Source organism: Enoplosus armatus, chromosome 4 (genome assembly GCF_043641665.1).
Source record: "Enoplosus armatus isolate fEnoArm2 chromosome 4, fEnoArm2.hap1, whole genome shotgun sequence".
Classification (NCBI taxonomy): Eukaryota; Metazoa; Chordata; class Actinopteri; order Centrarchiformes; family Enoplosidae; genus Enoplosus; species Enoplosus armatus.
In genome coordinates, this window is record NC_092183.1 from 22,120,674 (window position 1) to 22,145,606 (window position 24,933).

Here is a 24,933-nt window from a genome sequence, read left to right on the forward strand (position 1 = left end):
CACAAGAATGTGTGCACGTTTAGCAGCATTAAGAATGAAAATCCGGCAACATACTCGTCTGTCCAGCAGAGGGTTCTCCCCTCTGACACAGATTGATTCATTTCTTATCCTGGTCCTTCATTGATAAGAAATCTTTTTTCTTTTTTTTTTTTTGGTGGAGCTATCAGCTCCCTTACCCATCAATGGGTGGTTGGGGGGGGAAGCATTGCATAACACTTTGGTCAAAAAAGAAAAACAATAAAGCTAAAAACAGCAAACCTAGCTATCCTCCCCTTCCCCTGCAATAAAGCCTATAGTCTATGATTGTAAAAAATACCCGTATGCTCCTTTTTCAGTGAAGATCCCACAGATCCAACAACTGTCACCTTAACTCATGGAATGTTGAATTGACAAGACCGCCTCCCGTAAGCAGGAAGCCTGAGAGTCCAGGCAGATAAAGTAGCTCAATTTTGCTCATTAGTTTTGCATTTACAGCGTCAAAAACACCATTTTGCAATCCTTGATTTATGCAGCTCCTTTGAACATGCAATCTCTGATTGAGGTGCCAAAGCATCCGCAGGGATTTGGTTTTAGACTGGGCAACTCTTCATTTAACAGCAAGAAAAGGTACCTGAAAATAGCGACAACATCTTCCTGAGGTAGTCTCAAAACACTCGTCACGTGTCTATCCGCCCGCCCCCCCCCCCATCTGAATAAAATAAACTCTCTTAAAGTCTAGCTCTAACAATAGCAACACTGACACATTGAGCAAACTGGATACACACTTGTAAACTCCAAAGACCAATGCATCTACGAGCATTTGTTTTGTACAGAAGCATGTGCACAGTGTAAATCAGCATACATTCAGCTCTGTCGTGTAATAAATATATAAAGAAAAAAAGTTACAAAAAAAACAAACTAGCTGCTTGTCACATTCACAAGGGGGGAGACCAGTCCCTCGACTCGGGGTGGGGGGGGGGTCTAGTTTCCAGAGGAGGTGGTCACGCAGGGCGACGGGCCGGTCCTGTAGCTGGTCAGGCTGGATTTGCAGGAGTGCAAGACTGCTTTGAACAAGAGGGGGAGCTGCTCCAGAGGGACATTCACCAGCTTCCCTGCGAACAAACACAACAGGCAGCGCTTAGCTCTTAGATCACAAAGTAGGGAGGCATGTTAGGATGTACTTACAAAACAAATGATATTATAAATCTCTGTGCAGGCGAGGCACATGCAGGCCACTATTTGACAGTTTACGGTAGACAACCCGCAGTAAGAAATTTCACAGGTTTCACATTTCTAAAGAAGCTGCCAGCGCCCCAGCAGTTGTTCATTACACTGTGTGGATTTCACAAGAAGACCACCCATTGTACTATGCGGTGCTTAGAGGCCTTACCCGCGATGCAGCGGATCTCCGGGAGACACATCATGATCTCGGGGAAGCGCTTGGGCTGGTGCGGGTACTTGTATTCGGTGTAGTCCTGACACACGTACCAGTAGCGCTTGTTCAGCTGCTCGAGCTGGGAGATGTTGGACAGACCTCTGATATCTGCAGACAGCACAAATGTACACGAGAGTCATGTGGAGGTGGTGGGCGGGGAGGCACAGTGAGGGCCCAGAAAAGCTTGGACCAGTAGCAGCAGAGCTTGCGCCGTTACCTTGGTTGAGGAAGTTGATGGCTTTCATGCAGGCATACTCCTCATTGCTGATCTTCAATTGGTGAAACTTGCGAAACAGATATATCAGCCTCTCCATCACCTCCATGCCGTCCTCGCTGAAGCTGAGCAATCACACACACAGATAATGTCAACATGTGATACAATACTACATTGAATAATGTCCCTAAGAAGCTACATTCTCCAAACAAAACTGAAGCAAGACTGAGTTTTAGTGGGTTTACTGTCCACATTAAAATCCTCTGTGATGAATTAAAAAAAAAAAAAAGGCACGTCAAAAAGAAATATAAAAGTCCCTCAAGCCCCATTATCTTAAGCTTCTATGCTTCAATGAGCGGGCCAAAAACGAGGAAGGGGAATACGTCAGATCTGGTGAAAGTGCTTAACAAACGTCTCGCTAATCCCACAGCCTGTTTTTCCGAAGTTAGAGTTAGAAAAACTTGCACAAAGTTTTTTAATTCCACTCATCAAACCTCAATTCCCCCGTCTTCCTGGCTCTCACTGTCCCAGTCCCTCTCACTAAACCTCAGCGCCACCACTGCAAATCAGACGCTCGCCCCCGAAACTACAGGCAAATTGCACAGCATCGTATATTAGGAGAATGTGTGTCATGAGGTCAGACAACTCCGGTCTGATTTACACGGAGCCGAGACCCCCGCGCATCCCTTTTTCTACCTAGGTATTTCACATGCCAAACGGTGCTAGCCACAGCTCCGTCCTGAGGAGCCCTCCCGTTCACGGAACACTTCACTGGCCCTCATCCAACGACGATAACTTTCCCTGCTAAATATCAAACCCTTTCGGAAGACGCCGAGCTCACAGAGTGGAACGTCTCGCCTTTGTGGAGGATTGTTGTTGCAGGAGGGGGGCATTTAATCCCTGATATCCACCTCTCCTCTCAGTGAAATATTGAATTGGCAGGGCTCCCGGAGGCGAAATGTAACGTTTAATATCTTGTGTACGTTAATGGCCCACAAAGAGAGGTAGGAGGCAATAGGAGTCACTGTAGGTGAGATATTACTAACACATATGAATGAGGGTAATTTCTCCAGTCATTCTTCTGATATGTAGCTGTGGCTAGCTACCTCATTGTTGTGTTAATGTTAGTCAGCTAGCAAAAATCTGGTTCAAAGCAGTATTGACTATATATTGTTATATATCTATTAGAATATATTATTTTAACTTTTTTTTTTTGGCCACTTACGAACAACCTGTTAAGGCAATATTGACATATTTTAGCCTTATAAAGTTGCTATGGCTAACACAGCAACATTAGTATTCAACTGTTTAGCCGATATATGCTCCATTGTGTCCGCCAACTAGCCCCCTAACCTCGTCAGTCTGCTGTTTGGTGCTGGGCGGGTGGTGTACGGTGGTTTTATCAGAGCTTTTCCACTAAAATCAGAGTGGACCGAAACAGTAACACTGCTGGCGACAAAAACCAACCTGAATAACTGTAATGGATAATTATTTTTCAGAGTTTTGGCCATCGTTCCTATTCAACACCCCCCCAAAAAAATAAGACCTGCGTTGCAATGAATACGGTAGCTCCAAACAAACCCTTTGACCCCCTACAAGTCCTTGTCACTCACCCCTGCAGCTCATCGTCCGACGGCGTGTACTTGGCGGTGACGTTGGCCAGGTCGCCAAAGATCTGGGCGCTGTAGATGGTGAGGCAGGAGAGCAGGATGAGCTCCTGCCAGGTGGAGCTGAGGAGGCAGGTGTAGTCCTCTATGGAGAGCTCGCAGAAGAACGGCAACTTCTTGATCCAGGAGATCTGGCGGAAGAGCAGCTCGTCTGCCAGGCGACACAGCAGGGCAAACAGCTCCACCTGTGTCACTTTGTACCTGGGACACACAGTGAGAAGGAAAGGATCAGGGTGGGGAGCGGCATATGACAAAAATATCGGCTTGTTCTGGAAAAAAAACAGATCTGGTATGTTTACCCGATCACATGACGCAATTTGATTGAATACACCTTAAATGCCATTGTCACGCCGCCACACTAATACTCTTAGGTGTGAAATAATGCCTGCCAATCGGCCAGATAAGGGTAAAAATATTATAATAATATCTATTATATAAGTTATTAGCCAACATGATGGATGCTGCATCACTTTTAAAATATAACTGCATGTGCCTTCAGTGGGCTTCGGCCACAAATTCTCCTTGTATGTTGTATTTGAATAAGAACATTTTGGCAAGTGGGAATTCAGAGCTGCTAGTCTACACAAAAAGTTAAATGTTGCTTATGGAAAAGCTCTTAATTTCTCGGGAATTGAGCTTCATATTGCAGACACATGTAGCATGTAGCCCTTGAAAACATTTAGCAGCATAAACGAATAATAAATTAAGACAATACTGAAGCATTTTGAGGCGTTTTTGTAAATGAAATAAAAAACAGACCAGTTTTATTCAAAAGAACCAAGTCTGTGCTAGCAGTTTGTATTTAGTGGGCTAAAAACCACTGGTATGGTCCTTTAAATCACTAATCACATGACCTCCGATCAGCATGTACTGTATTTAGTGCATGGCCTGTGTTGTACCTACAGAATGGGTAAGTGTGCGTATTGACTCACCCGTCTTCTATGAGCATAGGGGTTTGCAGGGGGGCCAGGTCCTCGGCGGCCACCAGCTGCAGCACCAGCGGGTGGGACTGCGGGTAGAGGCTGCGGGGCTGAGGGGCCAGCAGGCCAGACTGGGCGGCATAGCTGAACAGGTGAGGCAGGAGCTGGTAGTGTGTGGACATGGAGGTGTTGATGTACTGGTCCCTGAGGGCCGCCGTGTAGCCGTTCATTTCCACAGAGCGGCTGGAAGCACAAACAAGGTCAAGGGTTACTCACACTTAGCCATACAGGGGATAATGTTTCAGTTGTTTTTATAATAAAAGGAATAGTCACATTTACACTTGTTTACCATCTTACCCAGAGTCAGTTCAGAAGATTGATGCGTTCTATATCTGTGTGTCCAGTACAGAGCAAGGCTAATAGTTTCCCCCTGCTTCGAGTGTTTGTGCTAAGCTAGGTTAAACGCGTCCCAGACCTACTTTGTGTCCATATTGGACATGCAGACTGTTCCTTTAAACTTCATCCCTTTAACCTTTCTCTGGGGAGTGGTGGAGCTCCATTCTGTTTTCCATTAAAAAAATCTTTTGTCATTTAAAAAAAAAACTTGTTGACAAAACTTTGTCAGTTCATTTTGTGCCTGCATACCAAAGCCTACGCTGCACGTGCATTCTGTCATTGTTGTTCATTTCTGCTCAGCTTTAATTTGATAAAACAAGTATTCCTCCGAAAAACTATCAGGCTGCGTGGCGGCGGAGATAAACCTAATGTTTATACAAAATGAGACTAAAATAAACACTGTCATGCGAGTACCTAGACAATATTTGACCTTGATGAGTATAACTAGACAATGCGCTCGTCTCCATAGCAAGAACAGCAGATAGTGTTGCGAGTTCTTTGTGTTTGCTATCATCACCGAGCCTAAGGAGCTGCATATTCAGGCATTCTTCGGCTGATGAATACCTTAACTAAAAGTCTGGGTGAGACGGGAACAAGGTGTTAGACTGTCAGGGCCGGCTCATTATCTCAATGGCAGGGCGAGTGCCGGCGCTTGCGCAGCGGAGTGGATGAGGTGAACAACTCACTTGGATGACAGCGTGGAGGCGGGTGACGGCTGGTTGCCCTCCGAGGCTCCATTGCTGGGAGAGCTGTGGTCACTGTCGCCGTTGTTGCCCCAGGTGTGCTCCGGGGCGTCCTCCTTGAACTCCTGCCCCGACATGATCCGCTCTATTTCCTCCTCTGTGATCTAAAAAACACACACACTAAGAGGGTTTTGTGGTTGTTTTTTTTTTGGGGGGGGGGGCACAGCACATCCTCATGGGACCAAAAGCGGGTGTGTGTCGCAGTTCAATTGATTAGCATTGACTGGCACTGCGCTCCTTTTCACTAAAATGTTGAGGAGCAAGGCCGAAATCACACAATGAAACAGGGAGCTAATGAAAGAAAGAAAGGAGGCAAACAGGTACGTGTCTGTGTGCGTGTGTTTGATTGGCTGATGCACACACACACACACACACACACACACACACACCTAAAATAATAGTAATCCTTGCAGGGAGAAAACACAGACAAAAGCCATTTGGAAAAGGTATTAGCATGCCAGAAAATGTGGCATCTTGTATCTGTGGCTGGGGTCAATTCACTTTCAGTTCTATCAATTCAGCACATGCACTGAAACAGCAGTTCATTCCATATTAATGACAGAGAGGTCCTCCTTTCATTAGGGCTTACAAAATAAAGCTGTCTTTTAATGGAAGCGGCGTTTTCTGTTTTTTCTTTTTTCTTTCTTTTTACTTGCTGAATTGAGCTGGAATGAATTGACCACGTCCCTCCCCCGAATAGTGGCTCAGTGGTACTTAGCCTCATGTCACACACATTTTTCCTGACCATTTGTTCTCCCTGCCAGTGTTCATAATAACGCCAGCGATGAATGGGGAACAATCAGCGACTGCGTGATTATACTGATGATACAATAAGGTCAGGGCTCACTCTCATTACATGCTTCACCAAGTATCCCTCCGCCCAAATCATTAGCATTATAGCACTCAAATCTCAATGTTATTTAAGTGAATGGTTTGTGCTTTGAAAGCATTCACGGTGAGCGAGCTAACTCCGTGCCGGAGCCAGCATAATATGTATAGAGAGGCTTTAAGCAGCGAGAGGGTCAGCGAATGTCACGAAAACAACATTTCTGATCATTATTGAATATGTCAGTGATTTACCTGAACAGGCCCGATGCTTTTGTTCCTCCCTCCTGGCATGCCGTCCTCCCTGATTGCTACATGACAACAACAAAAATGAGAACAAGAACAAGAACAAGAGATCTCAATCTACATGTGGTCCATTAACAAAACCTGATCCATGATTAGTAGCATAGCTCTACCTAGTGGCTGAAATAAAATCTGGCCCTGCTGTGCTTCTCATCTTTCATTTTCCACATATCTTTTCCTGTGTCTGTTGGCAGGCAGAGACTGGGCTCATTTTATTTCTTTTCTTTCTGTTGCTCGGGAATGGTTTGGTTAAAAACTGGGAGTTGAGCAAATCTGGTGTCAAGACAAGCTTGCTTTAATCAAAGTATTTGGAGGGTAAATCGCATAAAACGAGACCATCAGGCTGGAGGAGCACTGAGGGGCCAGGGGGGGGGGGGGGGGGGGGGGGGGTCACTTACTTACTTACTTCATCCACTAGGGGGCAGCATTGTACTTAACTCCACCTAGTTGAGCCATCTTTGGCAAACACTCCACTGCCAAAAGAGTGCATCTAGATTTAAGTCAGAAATACAAGCCAGCCACGGTTCGTAGAAAAGGGGATCCTTCACCCAAAAAAACTGTTGCGCTGTCACCCCACCACACAGATGGTCAGTCTGATCTGGTTCTACAAAGACTGGACTGCATATTGTATGATATATGACTATTCTTGTTTTATTTTTTTATGTTTCATGTTTATGTTATGTGTAAAAGAGTTTGACACATTGCTCTCGCCCACAAAAAAAGTCTTTAATTTCTCTTTAATATAGAAAAATTCATGCAGATTGTTGAAACATGGACATCTTTCAAACTGAAATGTTGCCCCTTCCCAACTTTACCTTTGCGGTTCATCCCCATTTGCAGACACTTGAGCAGGCGGCAGTACTGGCAGCGGTTGCGCTGCTTGCGCGACATCTCGCAGTTCTTGTCGCGGCTGCAGCGGTACACGCGCTTGTTGCAGATGCTGCGCTTGAAGAAGCCCTTGCAGCCCTCACAGGAGATGATGCCATAGTGCAGGCCTGTGGCGCGGTCTCCACAGATAAGGCAAGTACGCTGGTCAGCTGGATCATCTGCAGGGGGGGAGGCATAAAGAGAAGGGAGGCATTTAGAACTATTTCCACCCACTTCTTTACAGTAATTCATCCACATCGTTCAAAAAAAGAAAATCAAATAAAATAGTGGGTGCAAAAACCCAGCTGAAGGCACAAGTTTTTAATTGAGATCATGGGGGCGGTTGGGGCTTAAGCGCTAGCCCAGCGCTGGCTAATCCAAAAGGATTCCTAAGCTCTAACTCTCATTATGTGAAAGTGGAGGTGTAACAGGCGGCAGGACGGGGAGCCGAGACGTCTTGTGTATGTTTTATTCAGCAGCTCTGATGAGAGGAGGCAGCAAGCTAAAACGACACGACTGATTTGTTTACAGCCTCTCCTTTCTCTCCTCTGAACAGCGGCACAGCGCCAAGAGGCCTCTTCTTGGGTAGACCTCTGAGGCCTATTACTCTCTTCAAATCAATCTGTGACGTACGGTCCAGGGTGTTTACATCATGATCTATCCGTCTAGTACTCATAGTGCCCTTCTAAAAAGTGTCATTTTGTTTCTTGTTCTAATTTGACCAATTAAGTCAATCAAGTGCTTTGAAACCCGCCAGGACCAGTCCATACCTCTCTCTCTCTCTCTCTCTCTCTCTCTCTCTCAATCATTAACCTTCACCCTGTTCCCCCATACAATTACAATTACACACACACACACACACACACACACACACACACACTTTTAGCTGATCACTCCAAAACTGTGAAAAGTTGTCAGGACAGGAATACATGAGGGTGGTCATTTGGAACGCACGCGAGGGGATATTCAGGGGCTCGGGGTAGGAAGGAAGGAACAGGATGTCCTGAACAAAGTACATTAAAAAAAAAAAAAGTAGCAGAAATGTCACATGATGTGACGTGGGGGGTTTATAAGGCTGGCTGGCAGCTTGCTGACCACAAAAAGAGTGAGACATTAAGACGGCGCGGGAAGAAAATGGGCCGCACTCTTGCAAACTGATTTGAAATGATCGCTTGGATGTACGGGAGAGGATCAAAGAGAGATGGACCTTCCTTGTGAAGCTACTTTACTAATCACGATGGTGTTCTCAAACTGTGAAGACAGCGATCTGAGGAAGCTGTTGCAAATCTTCCCCTTAATCCCCCCCCCCCCCCCCATCTACCTCTAGGCCACATAACGCACATAATCAAAACTCACTGAGGAAGCTGGGAATTAAGTCGGAGCGCATTCCCTGCTGTCCACGGTGTAAAGCTTTATCACACACTCACCAAGAAGCCCCCCCCCCCCCCCCCCCCCCTTCCTGCTAACAGCCGCAGCAAGCAGATGGGTTGGACGGTAACGGAGAATGGCCTCGCTGTGTAAAGCCCAGCTGCAGCAGGAATGTGGCCTGCTGCTGATCTGTATCTGAGCTCGACTGGGATCAAACATATCAGGACCAGATAGAGGCTGGACTGGACTCAGTGGTGGTCTGCATGCTTCTTCTTTTACAGGTTCGCCCGTCCGGATGGGAACAGAATGTCAGGCTTCATGATTCAGAATCCAATGAAAAGATCACTAACGGGGGGGAAATAACGGTTCCCAATGTAATAAAAAGAACCGTGGACTTCATCAACTTCACAAATAATCTAAATGGAAGTTTATGACATTTTACAGAACGCTGTGTCCAACCCAAACAATGTTTCTACTCTTTTTACATCTCTGCCCTCACATTTCACGTGACCCGCAGCTATCTCAGCCAAAACCACACGTGCTGATCTGAGGTAAGCACGAGGTGCGCACATGCTCTCTTGCCAGTTTAAGTGTGTAGGAAATGGCATATGCATAGTTTTAGTGGGTACGTTGTGTATGTTGTTCATACATCTGGCCCCTGTTGTTTTGGATGGTGTCCATTTTGCGGTGCCACCAATTTCCAGCGAGTGTGAGAAAGGCCTCAAATGGCTTGATCCTCCCCATGAAGGACTCCTCGTCCTCTTCAGCAGTTACTAACAGCCCCTTTTCAATTTCAACACCACCCCCCTTTGTTACTTTTAGGTGAACAAGCTCTTACTACATCTGTCAAACTTTTTGTTGCATAGCAACTAGAATCGCGTAGCACCCGTGATTTCGATCCTCCTGTTCTCGAGCACACTCGCAGCCCAGCTCTCTGTGGTTTTTTGTGTGTGTGTGTTGTGTGTGTGTGTGTGTGTGTGTGTGAGAGAGAGAGAGCAGGAGATAAAAGCCTCACGCAGGTATCTGATCAAAGGCTGGAGGGGGAGGCTGGAGCACCGGTTGCTGTTGCTGATGTAAAGCGCTGGGATGCTCCACTTAAAGGGAGGCCGCGGTCACGATAAACACAAGACATCTGTGTGTGCTCTCATAAAGAGCTTGCAAATGCGTAGCCCCAAAGATAGACTGAGGCAGACATAAAAGGTCTGCGGCTGCTGTCCAGCAGGTTAATGCTGCCTGCTGAGCCTGGAGATTAACCTGGACATCTGATTAATGTAAGACTCTTGTGTAATGCAACAAGCGGCGCTGTACACAGGCGGGACCTTTACCCTCCTATGGGATTCTGTGGTTGGAAAGCCAATAACGGAGGCAGGTTTCCTACGTGGGTGCATCTTTGTTCACTCTATGTACTGAGGGAGGATTTTACTGCACATATTCCTCCCTTGAAACGCTCTGCTAAGAGATCTCTGATCACTCTGTTCAAAGCCTCGGTCATACAGGACTGGCCGGGTGCCGCCACATATGAGACAAACAGAGAATCACACGCTGCCATCATTCTTCCACAACATCTCCCCATTGCTCCAGGTGGTGGATTGAGTTAGACACGCTGCCTGTGTATCAGATTGTATGTCAGAAATTAATTATTACTATTATTATATTATAGTTCCATTTTTATAGAATACTGCTTCTAAAACTGTTTCATTAAAAGGAAACGTTCAGTGAAGGTACTGCATGTTTGCTGAATGTTGAGCTGCAACTAACAATTCTTTTTATTATCAGTTTAATCTGTTAAATTTTTTTTTTCCAATTAATGGATCCATCATGAGCCTAAACAATGTCTGAAAACAGTGAAAAGTGCCTATTACAGTTGTCCCAGAGTCCAAATGGCTGTTGAGAAGCTAAATCCTGTCAGTTCTCTCTCATAATGACTTACGCGATTGATGATTCGTTTTCTGTTCATCTAACCGACTAATCAACAGATCCTTTTTAGCACGATTTGACAGATGCCCGAGCCCGTCGCCGTCCGTTAATTTCAAATTTTCCGGCTGGAGTAGCTTCACGGGCAGCAAGTCGGCGGACCCACACCCAAGATTCAGAACTGCCCTAAGGAAACCTGTGGTGGGTGGCACAGATGCTACATGCATGTTTAGCACAAGATCACACTTTATATATAATGTTTAAGAGGGTGACTCTCGGGCCTGTTAAAGGGTGTAGATGAAGCTGACACACACAGAAATGACAGCGTTTACCTCTTGGGACATGACTGGGAGAAACCAGATATTCTGACTGTTGTCAGTGGTTGACCTAGTCCCCCATCACTGATTAAAAGGCACACTGTTTTGACAATAAACAGGCCAAAGTAACATCATCTTTAATATTCAAATGAGCAGGATTAAAACCTTTTGTGTGTGTGTGTGTGTGTGTGTGTATACAATTGAAAGGGCCAGCTCATCACAGGCATGTGACTGAGCTGAGAGCTAAGCCTCCCAGAGAGAGAGGGGGGGGTTCATAGCTGGCTACAGGGTTCCTGTACTAAAGGTAATTAGAAGGAGGTGGTGGGAAGGGGGGCGCATGGCATACAGCCTCTCCCAGATAATGAATGGAGAATAGAGGATTTCAAAAGCCCAGAGACAGATTACCATTTAAATGGTGTGGGGTTTAAATTTGCTACCTGCAGAAGACTGCAGGGGCCAGCCACACTGTACGGAGACAATGGGGCGTCACACGGTGAGCCCGGCCTGGGATTAGAATTTAACCATTTTGGTGATTAACCCTATACAGCGCACGTTAAGACGACTCTGGGAGGAAGCCCTGTCAGTCAGAGGAATACCATCGCTGCTGCTGACTTGTTTAAAAAAAAAAATCATATAATTCTTCAAGAGCGCGCTGTGTGACGCGAAACACTTTGCAGAGACGATTAAGACGATTCTATCATTTCAAAAGTTAGCATATAGCCGATACGACTGGGGCTGCAACTGATGATTCTATTCATCTAAATATTTGGTCTAAAAAAAGAAGTGAAAGATGTCCATCATCATTTTCCAACGCATCATCAGATGACCTGTTTTGTCCAACCAACAGTCCAAAAACTGAAATATATTCATTTTATTATCACATAAGACAAAGAAAAGCAGGGCATCCTCACATTAGAGAGGCTGAAACGGGGAGTGTGTGGCACAGAAATCACTCATAATGTGCTTTATGTGGCATATATTACGATCAGAATGTAAATAACAATAAAATGATCAGAATAATGGCTGATTAACTGTTTCCACCTTTGTGGCTTTGTTTTCCTATGCCGGCGGTTCGTGGAAACCTTTAAAAACAGATCAGATCGCCTAAAACAAGGTTGCCTTTCTTGAAAACTTTAACTTTTGGAGATACATGGTTTTCCCAGGACAGCAACAATGTTCAGTATAGTATGCCGCCTGTATTCACGAACATGTATCTCTGTGTTTACAGAGGTAACATCTTTGTCTTACTTTCAATTTATAACTCAGTGACATGTTGGCTCATTTTCTACTTTTATAAACCTTTTTAACCCTTTAAAGGAGGGGTGGTCCTCCAAAAAATAATCAAACTATTAGGCTAATTTTGATCATCAGACCCTTCCTGGATAACATGACCAAGAAGATGAGAGTCTAATCTATCGATACATCGATCGAGTCTCCATAAAGGGCTTTCCCGCCACTAAACTTCTGCATGAAACCAGCGCGACACCTCTGCGAAGCCTGGGAGGAAAGGCCCAGCAAACTGAAAACTAGCTGTCACTGTGCCGCAATCGCCCCTACACTTAGGCACAATGTTGCTGTATAAGCAGGGCCTAGCGTGAGGCCATATGAAGGAACCATAAAACATGAGGGGGATCAAATAAATGACGGCCACCTCCTCAACCAGCCATTTGTCGGGGGCCCCCCCACATGTGCTCCCCCACCCAGAGAACACATTAAAACCATATATTTCACTGGCCACCCTATGTGAAACGCCTGACTTCCTTCAATGGGGTAAAAACACAATGGCTATTAGTTGCCTTCACTCAGGCTTATTTGCCAAATCTATCACCCTGTCTTTCAAGTGCATGGCCACCATATAAAACAGGCTGATTCACGCCTTCACACACTTGATCTCGGATCGTCACGTCCTATGACTCCTCCTCCTCCTCCTCCAGCCTGTCGATGACAGTTAAATATTCATGACATTCACCTCAAGGATTTCACTGTGCTGAAGAAGCTTCCTGGCTGCCTGCTAACATTTCTAACATGTGGCAGAACTCTTCAGGCATTCAACGCGGTGACTGAGACACACAAAAAAATGCATCAAGAACATGTTTCTGGACACATTGCTGTTGTAGTTTTTTTAAAATGTATTATTTTAGTTTATAAGGGAAATTCCACCTCTGTTGTATTGGGACCGGATGTAGAAATCTTTAGAGACAAACCTTTAGTTTAGTTTTTTGTTTTGTTTTTTTGCTGAACTGGCCCAAGTCGTAAAAACAGGCCATGTCTGATCAACTATTTAAAAAATGAGAGAGTTACATGGTCAGCAATCAACTAATGCCGGGATATTCCATCGATTTTTACACATGAAGGTTACTAGTCATGTGGAGTAAGACTCGATGACAGAACTTTACGTCTGAGAAAATAATGATGATGTCAGGTCATCTCAGCTTGTCTAAGACCAGACATTTTTAACAAACTTGGGGAAGAGGCGTTTGAAAGATGTGGGGCGATTACCAGGCTGGGAGGAGGGGCCTAACAGAAGATGCCATTAGTTGCATTATGGGACTAAAAGTCAGGATATCTCGGGCTCTGTTGCCTCCCCCTTTTGACCACTTTTTCTGTAAATGCATGGCTTATGGTAGATCTTGATCCTGTATGTCCTACATGCGAGCGAAGTCTGCAAGCATGTGAGTTGTAAAGAATGTCACGTTTTTTAAATCTGGTTTGTTGCTAAATTGAGAGGTTAATGTTAGATGGTTTCACCGGGAAGAAAATGTAATTAAGTAAGAATGAGATTGGAACATTCTGCATTTTTGGTTAAAGAGCAGTTAAATGAAGAAATATTCCGATTGCAAATTTATTGCCTGGTCATAAAAAAGGAGAAGTGACAATAAAGAGTTATAAAAGCACTGCTTCATCTTGAACTCCACCCTCTGCTTCTCTCTCTAGTCCTGGGTGCAGGAACCCCCCTTCCCCCCAAGGCCCATTAAAGGCTGCATTGTTTCCCCAGGGGTCAGCCTGGGTTTCATTCCAAACTTTAACGCAAACCAGGAAATGCAAGCCGAGCATTTTAAGCCCCCGTCAATGGCAAAGACAAACAGCACTCCCATTCCCCCACTGCTCCCAACACGTCCCAGCACATGTTCACTGTAACCCAGCTGACTGAGTGAGATGTGCGTCACGTGGAACTACAAGCGATAGTCATTTTATCTCTCACAGAATACTGCTGCTGCTTGACTCGTCCATGCCCCCCTACGGGAAGGTGCCCGTTCAAACCCAGGTTCCGCCATCTCTTTGACCCTCCGTGGGCCGCATCATGCTGACAACAGAGACGTATCGCGGCCAAATCTCCCCATTGTCCACGCCGCGCGCACAGACAATGGCTGGCGCATGGTGTAAAGCAGCCCCCTTTTGAGGGGCTGACAGAGCAACAAGGCCTGCCGCTGAAGGGGCTTTCCCTTCAGGTTTTTGTCTCGGGCTTTCCATCACAATCGAGCCCAGCTGAGACAGGGAGCGGGGGTTGAAGGAATCTGCTGTACTTTTCCGCTGCTGTCACCCTCCCTCCCTCCTTCTCTCTCTCTCTCTGCCTTTCTTCTTCCCCTTTCCCCCTCCTCATATCTCTTCTCCTCTGAAACTTATCTCTCCTACCTGGGGGTGAAGGAGGGGAGCGCACCCCGCCCTCCCCCCAGACTATGACTGGTATGTACATGGACACACATCTGAAGACCCAGTATGACTCAGATCCAGCATTCCTGACAGCCCACACTGTGATGCTAATCTTTAAAGTTATGTGCATGCAGTTGCAGATTGGGCCCATCCACGAGACAATGGCGACCTGTTGACATTGCTGTCTTGATAATATACACCCAGGCTTAAAGGCTAAATCATTAGCATTGAGTAATACCCCACCAAAGATAAGCTACATATTAATGGCATGCTAATGGCAGCCACATGTGATGCCACTTTGTTAAATAATGTGGGAAAAGGCCTCGACTGTAGGAGTCTGCCTCACTGTCTCAGCTTTGTTCGCATCTGAAAAGATCATTTAAATGTTGTTGTTAAATGTATGTCCGCATGTGGAGAAGTAAGTAGTTATTAGTAACTATCCATAATATCACAACCTAGATCATTAATAGGACTGGGTATCTCTTGAACATGTTTTGCTAATGCTAATACATCAGTCCTCACAGCCAATTCCTTTTTTTCCCCTATACCTTACTTTGAGAAAAAAAGTAAATAAAAGTTGTTCTCAAATGTTCAGTTTTACAAATAAAATAAAAGATAATGAATCTGACCAGACATTCAATGTTTTCGATACTTACTTCACATTAAGGTAATTACCATGAAGTATTAAAGTTCAATCCCCAGCACTTCTTATTAAACTGACTATAAATGAAAAGAAACGTTTTTTGTTTGGTGAATTTCAACAGGCTTTTGACCAAAAATATCAGTATTTTTTGACAATGATCAGAGCTGCCAGTAACAGGTGAAACTGGCATTAAACCATTTTCGTATGTGTTGTTTTCTTTTAATTTTTTTATGTTGGTTCATTTACATCTGTTAATAATTAATCTTACTTCTAATGTCGTCATGCGCTACTGAATATTCTTCTGAGTTTGGCACATGCTTAGCAACCCTTCACTTCAATTAGTGTTCTACTAGTGCCATAAATGTTGTGTGCTACATGTTCTTCTTTTACACTAACATAAAGAAGGGGGGGGCATGTTAGACATTGCTTTTTAGGCCTGTGCCCTGTCCCTTCTTTCCTTTCATTTGCAGAACATGAAACCACATAGAGAGACAGTGGAAACAGGTTTGACCCTGAGCTCCCTTTTTTAACGTCGGGTCAGCGCACGCTGATATGAACCATGTGGTGCGTTTTATAGCCCAGGCCTTGTGATATACACACACATATAAAAGTGCTGTTAATGAATGTTGAGTCTCCCCCTTTATCAACAGGAGGAGAAGGGGGGGTGGGCTTCCCAGAGACTGCAGAGCCAGCAGGATAAACTCCCACTGATATTTCCCATGCAGGAAGGACCAAAATACTGTAAAATGTCCACCATTAAAAAAAAACGGAGCTAGCCATGCCTCAGCTGAGCATCTTCTGTTGAACAGACACCAAAAAACTACATGCGCAGCACATCAGATAAGTTTCATCCTGTGTGTATGTGCTGGAGGGGGGAGGGGGACAGGGTGGTTGAAATAACAAACCCTTGAAAGGCAAAGGTCTGAAACATGATGGGCCAGGGAGATGTTTTAGTGAAATTAGGAAAAAAGGAGCGTACGTTGCTGCAACGAGCAGCCTCTGCCACTGGCTATTTATAGGCAAGCATTACAGACTCACAGGATTCCCTGCTGACCTCCCCCCATTGTTACTATTGATCTTCACACAGCTTCTGTCCCCTGCATCTACATCAACATAAACAACCTCTCACCCCCTCTCTCTCTCTCTCTCTCTCTCTCTCTCTCTCTGTTTACCTCTTGTGCTTCGAGTCTTCTGAATTAATACACCCTCTCTAAAATACGGAGCAACATCAAAACAGAAGGGCTCCCCGCAGAACGAAGGCGATGTCGTGAGTTATAGCAGTGGAAGTGTAGAATTAACCCTCCCTCAGCTGGAGCACAACCATCATGGCTGCCGGCTGGGGGGATTAACACAAAGGGGGAGGGGACGAATACAGTAACATGGTTCCTCCACATGCTACACCGAAAGTCCTTGAAGGAAAGCATCAAGTGAAGGACACACTATCAGAAATTCTTTGATTGTCTCTTTAAACTCCCTGGGCGCAGATTTTGCGTCGAGGATTAGCAAGTTACGACCAAAAAAAAAAGATTTGCGTGAGCTGCGCGATCAATAAACACAGCGAGATAAGCACTTATCAAAAAGGGCACGCAGCAGCGAGTCCAGGACACTTTGTTGTGAGTCACTTTGCTTTGCCATGTGGACTATATCTTAAAGAGTGAAAAAGGGTCACATTCCAAATTCCTGCAATTCAAGGGGGGGGTGGGTGGGATGGGAGGCTTCTCTAGGTGGGGTGTCGTGTGAAAACTGCCAAAAGAAGGTTATGTTATTCTGGCACTTAAGATAATTCACATAAACAGCCAAATGAGGCAACAAAAGAGCGACGAGCTAAAAGCAATTTGGGGAGAGCATCGTCAACAAAGTTCAAGGAAGGTTCACCACTTAGCAGTCACACATCTGTAAAAAGTGTGAAGCTACTACAATTCAACAGCATGAAAAGAAAAAAAAAACAACAACAAGAAAGAAGCAAAGAAAGGGAAAAGAAGTTAACAACATGTGAAAGTACTCTCAATTTTGGGGTCGCACTGACTGGCCAGCAGAGTGATCCTCCATCATATCAGCGCTGCTGACTGTGTACAAAACCCACAGCCACATACCAAAGATCAATACATATGGAGGCGCGCTGTGCAACCCACCACACCACGCCGAAATACGTCATAAACACACACACACATAAACAAAGCACTTGAAGGCATCGATCGCAAGGGAGCCCTGTGAAAAGAGCCAGAAAACATCTCCTCCGCTCATTAGCCCGGCTCTGAGAATCATTAGCAACTCGCAGCATAAAGGGCTAATCCTATCAAATGTGGCACAAATCTGAAAGGCAATATAGCATTTGTTCACTGAAACTGCAAGGAGGATGTTGAGAGCAGCATGTATCCGGAACTAATCAGGCTTTTCTCACTAACATACTATGTTGTTTTTTTATATTGTTTCTTAACTATCCTACTGCAGAAACTGGTTGGATATGTTTGACATACAACAAGAAAAAAAAAAAGAAACTAGAAATTAGCCTCCTCAATCAAACAATAAAAGCACAAAAAGGGAAATATTAAGTCACCAGAATGCAGTTCAAATACATTCTCTGCTTAATGACAAACAGCTCTCATCTCCCATTCACAAATATTTATGGTGAGTTTAAGTATGGCCCATTAAAAGAAAGCAATAGCCTTCTCTGCTTAGCCTGTCTTACCTTCCCATGTATCCATTTCATGCTTCTCCCAGTTTGCCTGGACCCCATTCACGCATAGACTCGGCTAAAGAAAAGCCACCAGGCCTGGTCGCCTCATGACTCTCTTTTCTTTCTCTGCCTCTCTTGTCTCTTTCCCAGCAACCTCTTTCCTCGACAGCCTGCCCCTCTCTGACCACTGCCAGAGCCGAGCAACACCACTGGTCACTTTACTGCCTGGTCACGTGACCAGCAGAGTTCAGGCCCCGGGGTCATGGCTTGGCTTGAGGTCCAATGACAGCTAGGGGTTATCTGAGTGGAACTGATAGTCCTATTTTCGCTGCCGTTCAACAATACTGCTCCCCCCTCCCCCCTGGCCCTCACCCAAATTAGCCTCCCCTCCCCTCAACCATGCCTCTGGCACTTCTGAGGAGGACCAAAGTGCATGCCCAAGCATAAACACAGATTCAAGCTGACAAAACACACAGACATTAACTAATTGAAGCTCTTAGTGCAACGGGGATGAAGGTTAAAGCTAAAGTTTCACCGCTTGCCTGGTTACAAACTGAGCACATTGGAAAGCCAGAGGACCTGGGGGCCAATGAGATTGAGACCGAGAGGAGCGCTGAGGTGGATCCTTTTGAAGGGACCACTCTCTGTTCCTAGACAACCTCCCATATGGGACTAACGCTGCATTCAAATCCGCAGTTGGAAGTCGGATATTCCCAGCTAAAGCTGTGTGTGCTCCAGTGGTCCAACATGGGCGCCCACAATGTTTCATACACCCAACATGAAACACAGACCTCCGTCAGCCAATGCAATGTCAAGGATATTTGCCAACACTGATGTTTCATGGACCCCGGTTCATGTAATGCTGGTAACCGGACACATTGAAATGAACGTAAATGATGCAGCGCAAGGTATAGATTTAGCTTCATCATTTCATAATAGTGCCAAGATGTGATAATCAGTCATTTAGTGGGTCAACTGAAAATTAATTGGGAATCCTGGTGGCCTACCGGTTTAAATGGCCTACCATATAACTGCAATATCCCTTGTTTGATTCTAGCTGGGACTTTCATTGCATGTCGCCCCCTCCATACAAATGTTTTGTGTCCATTTCCCTACTATAAATGATTCAATAAAGTCTAATAAATAATGCAAAGAAGGAAAAAAAAGAAGCAATTGTTGTATTGAAAAGACAAGAAAAATGCTTCGCTTGTTATGAGTTCTCCGATGTTAAAAGAATACCTTTCAGTTTTTCGTTGTTTGTCGAACAGAATAAGCTATGTGAAGACATCACTTTTGGTGCTTTTGAGAAAATATTTGCCACAGATACATTTGTTGAATTTGAATTTTAAACCAGCCGTGAACGTAAACGTGTCAAAGCAATTCTGAGTGAAGTATGAGCCTCTACATCCTACAGAAGCTAGGGCTGGGTACTGAACAACCGATACCTTCTTTGTACTGACCGAAAGGTGTCTACGGCACACACAAATGTCTGGTTAGATTCATACTATAATTGACTTATTCTTTGATCAAATAGTTCCTGGTGTCAATCTGCCTACTTTAGACTGTATTCTATTTAGACTACGTTCTCGTGGGCCTGCTTTCATTTAGACGACTTTTACCACATTGAGAACTTCAGCTTCTTTTGGTATCCTTTGTCGTTTTGTTTACAGTGCCCTTTGTAAGGTAACTAGTTTTGTTTTGGTATAGCGTTGAAACTCGGGTATCATATCGCCAATAGCATTGGGGCGAAAAAAGCACACAAACAAAACCCAGCCTCTGTAAACACAAGGTTCTAGCAGTCCTTCTCCTGTTACCTACTTGCACCGTTGACCTGGCCATCCAATTGACATTCATCTTGTGGGAAAGCTGCATTTCAAAAAATTTCTGGCCAAGATTCAGCCCACATCTTGGCACCATGGTAACCTGCCTTAAACCTATGAGAGCTGTAGAAATATCTTACCATCCAGTGGGTTCTCTTCCTTCATCCCCTCCAGTGTCCTGGCTAGGGGAACATAGTGAGAAGCATCCAGTGTTTCACCAGTGTGCCACACCCTAAACTGTACTCTGCCCAACCTGATGCTCTGTGTACCCAGCAGCCTCCTCTCTCCCTGACCCTCACCTCACACTACAGTGGCCAGGCCTGTCCTGATCACCGAGCAAGTCCCCAGGCCCACCCTCTCCACAGCTCCACCCTGCTAATACCACTTGTTCACTCTCACGGCAGCAGCACCCCACCCCACCCCACCAGGGGCCCAACCCCCCATGTGAATGCTAATGACCCGGCCGCACTAAGTCACATATAAGAAGCTTTTCACATTTAAATGCAACACAGGGAGATAGCTCATGTGAATGCATGCAGGCGGAGAGGGGACTGAGGTGTGCCGCGGGGCTTCGCGAGGATTCACAGAAATGGCAGCCGAGCTGTCGCGCCACACAAGTTGGTAAGCAGGTAGAAATACGACAACATGCGTAACCTGTTGGTGTGATCAAAGGTAGTCTTGCCGTCTCCCAGTTTACTTTACACTAATACCATAAGAGTCTGCTACCATATGTCACTGTGTCAAAGGCAGGGCTTATAGGAAGGACTTGGCCAAGGTGTTGTAATGGAATACGTGTTTACATGCTTATTTGAGCATTAATATTCTTTGCAGAGAGAGTAAACTGACCTAAACCTACTTAGATTTAGATTTTGAAGGGTGTTCTTCAAGCATAAATCTTTACGACAGAAGTTCTCATAGCATAACCAGCTTTTTATTCATCATTACATTCCTTTTTCAAAAGTTTATTCTGAGATGGGAAACCCAGCGGGGTATGCAATTTTCGTGACATTTATTTGAACGCGATGAATAAAAAGTTTTCTTCACTTTTTTTTTTCCCTTTTTACAATAAATAACCTGAATGTTTGTTGACTTATTATCAGTCCGAATGGCATAACCTTGCTTGTTGATACTAATAGGGAATCAAACCTGAGCTGTGCAGGGAGGAGGAGGGGGGTGGGCAGCCATATGTCACCCTTGACCTTAACACCTTTCCTCCAGTGCGGCGAAGATGAACGGCATAATCAGCCATGTTGCCTTTAACCTTGAAGTCAATTGGAGCCAGAACAGCGCCGACGCTCTGCGGGTTATCTGCTGTCATGTGGAGAGGCGCTCCCTGAGACTGGGCCTGAGGCTGGGGCCACTCGTCAGGACATGTAGGACATAGTGTCGGTACACCCATCGGACGCTTTCAATGCTACAATGCTAATACAACCTCTTCTGCGTCACATAGGGATAGGCTCTCTAAAATGACACGTTTTAGATCCCTTTTCTTGGTGAATACAAAACATATTTCATTGCCTTAGACGTCATGCTATTTCAATTGTGGTTAGATTGCACTCAATCACACTCAAACCATTGTTGAATGTGGTTTTCTAATTAAAATCCTACACCATATTGCAACTGTGGGAGAGTTTAATACAGAAACAAAAGCTACCATTTTAAAAAGAATAATTTTTCCATTTTCCATTTCCATAACATTTAATATTTCAGGGCTATGGCTTCTTTTGTTAAATGAAAAAAGAAATTGCAGAAATATCGATACAAAATATATGTTAGAGGTCATTTAGTCCACCGGGGAGCACTGTGAAATTCATTTTTAACTGAATTATCCTACTCATTCTACATCTTTGTCACAACTCTTTAAAAGATCCCCTCCAGACATGTATTAAAACATATAAACAGTCTGCGTGGAACAGTAATGTGTGTGATATGTATTATTTCCACATTTAAATCCTTCTAGCTCATTAGAAACTATTTGTGATGTCACAAATCATGCCTGTAGGCCCCGCTTCTTTAAAAAAAAAAAAAAAAAAAAAAGATTTTCAATGAGGGCAGAGAAAATAGCCTTCTAGTATCAAACTCTGCACATACATCATTCTGCACGGCGAAGTTCAAACATCCAACAGTAGGATTAAAAAGTAACAGATTTTAGAGTTGGGGGGGTTAAAAACGAAAATTACGAGACTGTTGTCACAAATGTTTAACTTTTGAGTTTATGTAAAAAACAAACAAACAGAATATTGGCTGATATATCGATATTGGATTATTTTTAAGTCTCAATATTGACTTCAGCTTCAAATATCCAATACTGGTCGGGCTCTAATTTATACCCTTTCCTCTATAACTAATAGGATATATAAAGGTTTCCTGTGGCTTTGTGTAAATGACAGACAGCCCTCAGCAACACAAATGAAACTTCAATCATCTCAAACTGACTAATTGCCAGACTTCACAGAATAGTTTGTCATTTGACACGTGACGTTAAAAGGCATAACAAACTCCTGAAAACATGCCGTTGTGTCCCTCTGACAGTATATTTAAAGTGAAAATGTGATCTTAAAATCAGCCTGAGGCAGCCCAAGCATTCCTGATACAGTGTTTGTGTTCTTGTGTTCTGGACTTTCCTGCTCCTGACACACACGCAGCAGAGCCCTTTTACGCGAGCCAAAGTTGTTAGCTGAAATGCTAATTTGATTCAATGTCAGCTCGAATGAGCCGTTTCGTGGTTTGTTTTCCTGCTTTTCCCTGAACATTAGAGTAACAAAGGGCATTTCTTTTGTTTGAGCTCCCCTCCCCCCTCTGCACACTGTCACACAGGCCAAACCTCTTCACTCTTCAGACAAAGAGCGGCACGAAGAACAGGAATAGGCCGCGCTGCTCCTGTTCTCCTCCAAATATACATACATGCATACAGTACATATATTCTGGCCGCAGCGTGAGTATCAAAGAAGAACAATCAGTGTTTCATGTTGAAAGAAGGGTCATAAGCTTTTCCAAAGCACCTCCACACCGTCACCATCCCTCTGCAGATAAAATCACTTGAAGTCCTGCTGCCTAAACTGAATATACTGTATATAACCGAGCCAGAGAGAGCATGTCTAAAATGTAGACATGCAGCTCTGATATGACGGGGGTTCCGACCCCTCTTTCTCTGCCACAGCTTTTGGGTGTCGGCCTATGGGCCAAAACCTGAAGTCAGCTGCCTCACCCTGCCTGAAGGCCAGCAAGACTTTCAAGAATTTCTCCTAACAGAAACAAATTCCTTTAGGAGACCAAGTTGGAGGAGCAACACTCAGAGAAAGAGAAAATTCATTTCTTTGCCAAAACATTTGGATGAATGAGACCACACGAAGTGCGTGGTTTTCCAAGGAAGACTTTCATTTTCATGAGTCGAATGCAATTTGATTTTGTAGCCACTCTCCGATAGAAAGGCTAAATAACGTTTTTTTTGTCTTACTAGCCATATTTAATAAAAACATTTTCTTTGTCAGAAAGGAAAATATACTGCTAATACATTTTTTTCCACCTATGGGAATTGATTAGGTTTTCTCAGAAAACTGAAGAAAAAAAGCAGCATTCACAAGAAGACGGCAAAAAGTTATTTCATTCGAAATATGTTTTGATTTTGTTTTATCATAATATGAAACTGAAAAAAAAAGCAATTGATCAGCTGCAACCAGGGCATGTTTGGTATTTCTAACTGATACATGCCTTAGAATGATTAATCAATTAATCAAAAGTCACTGAATACCCCCCCCCCCCCGTCAATCAATTGATAGATTAATTCAGTGGTTCCCAACCTCCAAAGGGGCCCAAGATAAACCTGAAGGGTCATAAGATGCTCCAAAGCTAAATGAATAGCTAGTTTTCTCACATAAAATGATATATGTGTTTGACTTTTGTCTAATCTTACGTACCTCTTCAGGCTTCTGAAAATCCTTGAAATGACGAAAACTAAACTGGCCACAACTCATGTCCAGACTATGGCCATTGCCTGTGATAGGGAGGCAAAAGTAGACATTGGTTTGTTTTAGGGGGGTCACAAACCAGAGAGGTTGGGAACCACTAAATTAGCTGCGTAGTTATTTTTATGTCTAATCCTAATAATTACTTTGTTTACCGCGTCCTATCAGTCCTAGTGTCAGTGGCTATGCGCTCAGTACATCACGCTGGTCTCTGACTTCTGTCGGGGACTCTTGGTGACGAGTCTTGTTTGTTCGAGGTGATCGCGGGGATCGTACGGGAGCTGACCTCAGCGCTTCCGGGGTTGCGTCCACTCCTGCAGATTAGATTAGCAATGATCCACGTGACATTCCCGCAGATGCATTCGCCTTTTTATTTTTTTTATTTTTTTTGGAGCCCTGGTGGCTGGCAGATCAATGCAGCTGTTGCTCTGCCTGAACTTCCAAAGGGCATATAAAACTGAGGCGACCCTAAAAACAGCCACTCACACAAGCCATCCTCAATAGCCATTCATCATGCTTTTAATTGCTCAGAGAGGTAGGAATTATCGGATCTTATGGATCTCCTCAATCAGACTCTCAGCAAGAAAGTAAAACGGTGTACTTCCCAAAACCGCAAAGCAGTTCTCAGGTTTTCTGTGCATCATTTACATTGTGGTACATTGAATTAAACCTACCGTAACTTTGGAATATCTGCCATTTTGACATAGGACACTCCCCCATGAGACAAAATTAGCTAATAATACAGGCCCCGCCTCAGTTGCTGCTGTACTTTAAAATGGTGCAAATTCCCTTACAAATTTGCAATTAATGAAATTACCAACACCAACTGGCATGCAGTAAATTGGGAGGGGGGTGGGGGGGGGGGGGTCTGCTGTTGCTAGATATTCATATAGTAAGAAGTTGGCATGAATGAAATTTGAAAAATTCTTCTTGAAGAAAACAAGCCTGGTTTTATAGACTGAGCTGACATGAGGTCATCCTCTGCAACTGAAAATGGCCTAAATTCACTGTATTTGGTTCTTTATTAAACTGATTTTAAGAGGTGATAATTAAGCATTTCAATGTATGACTGGACACACTAATTGTACCTCTTTGCCTATGGCGTTGTGCCACCATAGCCTTCCCGTTAATGTGACAGCACTCAACTCTAACTGGTGCCATGACCTTTATGGAGGAGTGATTCGCAAGATTATTCAAACATGAGAGTGACGTATAAAACTGCCGGCACA

At 44.3% G+C, this 24,933-nt stretch overlaps 1 protein-coding gene across 3 annotated transcripts in view; it reads right to left on the reverse strand.

Annotated features, from left to right (window-relative positions):
- Positions 1–960: 960 nt before the first annotated feature.
- Positions 961–24,933, reverse strand: part of nr6a1a (nuclear receptor subfamily 6, group A, member 1a) — a 72,823-nt gene continuing 48,850 nt past the window's right edge. For 2 of the 3 annotated variants that reach the window (XM_070904786.1, XM_070904784.1), the window contains 8 exons: positions 7,298–7,528; positions 6,435–6,490; positions 5,298–5,458; positions 4,228–4,458; positions 3,242–3,496; positions 1,632–1,753; positions 1,370–1,522; positions 961–1,091 (listed from right to left, as the gene is read on the reverse strand). In XM_070904786.1, the coding sequence (XP_070760887.1) occupies positions 961–1,091; positions 1,370–1,522; positions 1,632–1,753; positions 3,242–3,496; positions 4,228–4,458; positions 5,298–5,458; positions 6,435–6,490; positions 7,298–7,528 (1,340 nt within the window). The remainder of the gene's footprint in view (positions 1,092–1,369; positions 1,523–1,631; positions 1,754–3,241; positions 3,497–4,227; positions 4,459–5,297; positions 5,459–6,434; positions 6,491–7,297; positions 7,529–24,933) is intronic. The other variant, XM_070904785.1, reaches the window with a different exon arrangement.